General features: G+C 48.9%; 1 protein-coding gene across 1 annotated transcript; it reads right to left on the bottom strand.

Moving 5' to 3' along the window:
- Positions 1 to 1498: 1498 nt before the first annotated feature.
- On the bottom strand, positions 1499 to 3753 carry LOC128626321 (histone-lysine N-methyltransferase PRDM9-like; the record flags this gene model as incomplete). The annotated part of the gene is made up of 1 exon (XM_053658260.1): positions 1499 to 3753. A coding segment is annotated over one exon (1719 nt), but the record flags the coding sequence as incomplete, so codon positions are not given.
- Between the last annotated feature and the right edge of the window lie 1222 nt (positions 3754 to 4975).

The following is a 4975-nucleotide window of genomic DNA, read 5'->3' as shown; positions in this document are numbered from 1 at the left end:
TTTGGTGAACCCACCCCAGCAGGAACAGGGTGGGTCATGCTTAGGTCTCCCTTATCCAGGAGAGATTCTGATGAGGTCCTCACTAATTGTTCACCATCTCTCTGTATTGAACTCAGCTCTGGTTCTAAGAAAAGTACCTTTGGGAGTTGTTGGCACCCTTGCTTCTGCAGATGTAGATGTTTACCCTGTTCTCACCCTGAGTCTTGCTGGACTCCTATTGGGAGTCCATGGGAACTTCGTGCTCTTGGACTATTGTGGACATTATCTGTGAATAAGTGGCCAGGAATGACCAATATTGTAAATGTCCATTATCCTAACAGACTCCACAAACAAGTTTAAAGATCCATAAGTAAAATGTTGAGATGGTGTCAGTGGTGTATGAAGCTCTGTGGGGCCCAAGTACAAGGAGAGGGCATTACATAAGCTACTGTGTCATGGGCTTCATGAATGCCACATGCAGACCGGGTACGCCTGTCACAGGAGAAACTCGGTCCTTCTTGCCAATGCAGTAAAGGATTACAGATCAGCAAGTGTATTCGTGTGCAAGCAGGGTTTTAGTGACATGTTCTCACGGAAGAGGACAGGTGAACATCCCTTGTCCTCTTACATAAGGGAGGCACAGAGGCACATCCCTTGCTGAGGTGGGAAAGGCAGGAGCACCAGGTCTTCTGTCCTGAGGACTTACATAATGGGTGGGATAGGGGTGAAGAAGTTACATATTGATTGACCGGTAAGAGTGGTGCCAGCTTCCATGGGGGACATGACTATGCAAACATAGGTATGTGTGTGTGTGTGTGTGTGGGGGGGGTCTGTTAGCCTGAATCCTTATCTTGCTTCTGACCCCACTTGGTCATCTCGTAAAATAGATCCATGACAGGAGTTAAAGTTGAGGCGGTTACCCAAAGTTACCAAAGGTCTCTTTCTGTAAGCACTAGGGACCCTCTCATAAAAGATAGTGGACAGAGGTAAGGAATTAACCAGATTTGTTTTACGGGTCTTTCCGTGAGTGCTGTAGACACCCTTCCATCTTCTAGGCCTTGGGATGAATACAGTTTGAAACCCTTTCTTTCCCAGATAGTGGAAACAATACCTAGAATTTCAACGTGTTAGCATGGTGTTTCTTGTGATGCTAGAACATCTGACAAAGGAATTGGACCAGGCACAGGACTAGAGTCATTGGGTGACACCCATCTTCCTCTTCCTTGTCCTCCTTGCCTTGGCTCACCATCTACCCTAACACCCCAGTGCAGGCAGGTGCTGTTCCCAGTGTCAGTTCTCAGCAAGGGGTGGGTGAGGGTCTTGTTTCACAGGCCACTCTCAGCACCACCTGCCTGTGTTGAGGAGGCTCTGAGGATGCCCAGACTTTAGTGAGAGGGTGGTGATCAGGAGGGAGGCACATCCCTAACCTCACCTTCCTTCTTAGGGCAGCTCAGTCTATGTGGGGAAAGCAGTGGTGTCTGCTCAAATTCTGAATTTGGTTAGACCCCACTTGTTCAGCCAGGCTCATGTCCATGCACAAGCATCCATCTCTCCCTGCCATTCACCTCTGATGCTCCAGAGGTTGTAGGAAACCAGAAGAGCCGAGAGAAGGCAAGGGAGAAGTATGGAGCTGATTAGGAGAAAGGCCCTTTCCAGGAGTCTGGGGAATTCCCTTCCTGGGTGAGTCTGTCTCAAATCCCTCTCTTTAGGGAGTAACAAAAGTAGACTGATTCCACATTTACACATTTGCAGGAGTTGAATTTCTGTGGCTGAGAGAATGAGTTCTTTGTGGCTCTTTAGGAATCCTCTGCTTTCAGTGATGGGGAAAATGAGAGATGTGTATGGAGACAAAACGTTTTAGAATAGGTCAAAGAACCATGAAGGAGTTTGGTGCTGACATCCCCATATTACTATGGAACTGTTTGTCCATTTCATCTCTTGTAATGAAACTGGAAGGTTTGTTTAACCAGTTACTTCTATACTAATTACAATCTTGGGGAGAGTAAGGGGCTGTGACTTCCTATGGCTATTGATACGTGACTTAATGCTAATGACTCACTCACTCAACCTGCAAACATAGAGCTTCTCCCCAGAGTGTGTCCTCTGGTGTCTGATGAGATTTGTCTTGCATATAAAGCCTCGCCCGCACTCTCTGCAAACATAGGGCTTCTCCCCAGAGTGTGTCCTCTGGTGTCTGATGAGATCTGACTTCCATGTAAAGCCTCGCCCGCACTCCCTGCAAACATAGGGCTTCTCCCCAGAGTGTGTCCTCTGGTGTGTGATGAGATCTGACTGCTGTGTAAAGCCTTGCCCACACTCCCTGCAAACATAGAGCTTCTCCCCAGAGTGTGTCCTCTGGTGTCTGATGAGATGTGACTTGCATGTAAAGCCTCGCCCGCACTCCCTGCAAACATAGGGCTTCTCCCCAGAGTGTGTCCTCTGGTGTCCTATGAGATGTGACTTGCATGTAAAGCCTCGCCCGCACTCCCTGCAAACATAGGGCTTCTCCCCAGAGTGTGTCCTCTGGTGTGTGATGAGATCTGACTTGCATGAAAAGCCTCGCCTGCACTCCCTGCAAACATAGAGCTTCTCCCCAGAGTGTGTCCTCTGGTGTCTGATGAGACGTGACTTCCATGTAAAGCCTCGCCCACACTCCCTGCAAACATGGGGCTTCTCCCCAGAGTGTATCCTCTGGTGTGTGATGAGATCTGACTGCTGTGTAAAGCCTCTCCCACACTCCCTGCAAACATAGGGCTTCTCCCCAGAGTGTGTCCTCTGGTGTCTGATGAGAGTTGTCTTGCGTGTAAAGCCTCGCCCGCACTCCCTGCAAACATAGGGCTTCTCCCCAGAGTGTGTCCTCTGGTGTGTGATGAGATCTGACTTGCATGAAAAGCCTCGCCTGCACTCCCTGCAAACATAGGGCTTCTCCCCAGAATGTGTCCTCTGGTGTCTGATGAGAGTTGTCTTGTGTGTAAAGCCTCGCCCACACTCCCTGCAAACATAGGGCTTCTCCCCAGAGTGTGTCCTCTGGTGTCTGATGAGATGTGACTTGCATGTAAAGCCTCGCCCGCACTCCCTGCAAACATAGGGCTTCTCCCCAGAGTGTGTCCTCTGGTGTGTGATGAGAGTTGTCTTGTGTGTAAAGCCTCTCCCACACTCCCTGCAAACATAGGGCTTCTCCCCAGAGTGTGTCCTCTGGTGTCTGATGAGATTTCTCTTGCATGTAAAGCCTCGCCCGCACTCCCTGCAAACATAGGGCTTCTCCCCAGAGTGTGTCCCCTGATGTGTGATGAGATGTGACCCATCACTGATGCCTTGCCTACACCCTCCATGCTCGATTGTTACAATTTGTGACATTCCTACTTCCACAAAAAACTTGCCTGTGTCCTCCGGACTCTCTTTCTGGCCTCTCTGGGGCTCTTCTTCCATCAGTCTCTCATGCTCACTAGAGCTCATTTGTTCTTTGAAAGGTTGGAAAAAGGGTTTTGAGATTCTCCTCTGACTGATCCTTTTAAGCAGAGGTTTGGACTTTTCTTTGACCTCTTGACCTTCAGCTTTATTCCAGCTGTGCGTACTAGGATGTTGCTGCTGCTGATTCTGATCCTCCGGACAGGGTTCCTCTGCTTGGAGGTGTTTTCTTGCAGATGTTCCTGGGAGAATCTGAGAGGGATGACTGAGTTTCACGTGGTGGCTGAGGAAGTTCTGACTGGAGAAGGCCAGAGAGCAGGAGGGACATGGGTGCACCTCTGGCTTTGGTTCTGCTGAAAGAGAAAGGTTTGGTCAGGGCAGATGTTGACAATGCCTGGGCTGTATGATTAGTCTTCTGGTAGGACCTGCCCCGTGAGTCCTTCTTACTGTGGTGACGACACAACCTCTGTCTCCCAGTGTCCACTCACCGCCTATTTTCCTGTTTATTTTTATGCAGTGCATCTTCCTCAGAAATACAGAAAGCCCATATCAAGGGTCTTTTCTAATGTTGCCCGGACTAGAGACTTTTGAAGATCACGAGAGGCCATTTCACTCCCTGTGTGGATCGAACTGCAGTGACCTTTCCCACCTGTAGGTATCTTCCAAGTCATGTTAAAGGGGAAAACCACAGGCCCCAACTAGGAATCACTTCTCTGTTTTCCAAAATAGTAAAATGAAATTTGCTTCCTCCAGCCTCACACCAAATATTTATTTATGCTTTATCTCATTTAGTGTTAAGACTATTTCAAATGCACTAAGAAGACCTGTTTCAAAATATTTCAACCACATTTCTTACACACCCGACTCCTGTTCCTCTCTGGCCAATCCACCATGCTCTATCACCTGGAGATGAAGTAATCTGAGGGGATTCCCCACTGGTTAATTTTCTAAAAATTAACAAAACAGAAGAGAGAACACACCACTCTACAGCTGACAACTGCACACTTTCACTCAGGAGAGTCCCCAGTGTCTCAACTCGGGTCATCAGCACTGCATGTCCGGGCTGCTAAGCATCCGTCTGATGTCTGTTTTTACCCTCTGTGCTGAGACGAGACCTGAGTGACCCTCAGCCAATTCAATGCTGCACCTCTTTTCTTCCCTGGACTAGCTGCTCCCTCTGCCTGGGATCCTCTGGCCACAGGTATTTTTGTAAATGTTGTCTCCTGAGAGAGCCCTTCCTGGACCACCTGCCACACGCCTCCCCTCACACTGATCCCCAGGCACTTGTCCCAGATTAGTTTTCTCCAAAGCACTAACCGCTGTGTGGTGTCATGCACATGCAAGCTTGTGTGCCTGGGTTTCTCTCCTTCACCCATCAGCTCCTCAAGAGCAGTGATTCTGATCCTCACATCAACCTGTATATCCAGGTCCCAGGACACCATGCACCACAGAGTAGGATCTCTCATGATAATTCATTGAAATGATGAACGAATGTGCCCTGCCTGAATGGTGTGGCCTGGTGGGTTGGGTGTTTTCTGAAAACTGAAAGGTTACAAGTGCAATACCCAGTCAGGGCACATGCCAGGGT

Source organism: Artibeus jamaicensis, unplaced genomic scaffold, assembly GCF_021234435.1.
Source record: "Artibeus jamaicensis isolate MK-2021 breed Jamaican fruit bat unplaced genomic scaffold, CSHL_Jam_final scaffold_537, whole genome shotgun sequence".
Taxonomy (NCBI): Eukaryota; Metazoa; Chordata; class Mammalia; order Chiroptera; family Phyllostomidae; genus Artibeus; species Artibeus jamaicensis.
This window is presented reverse-complemented; position numbering and strand designations above follow the sequence as displayed.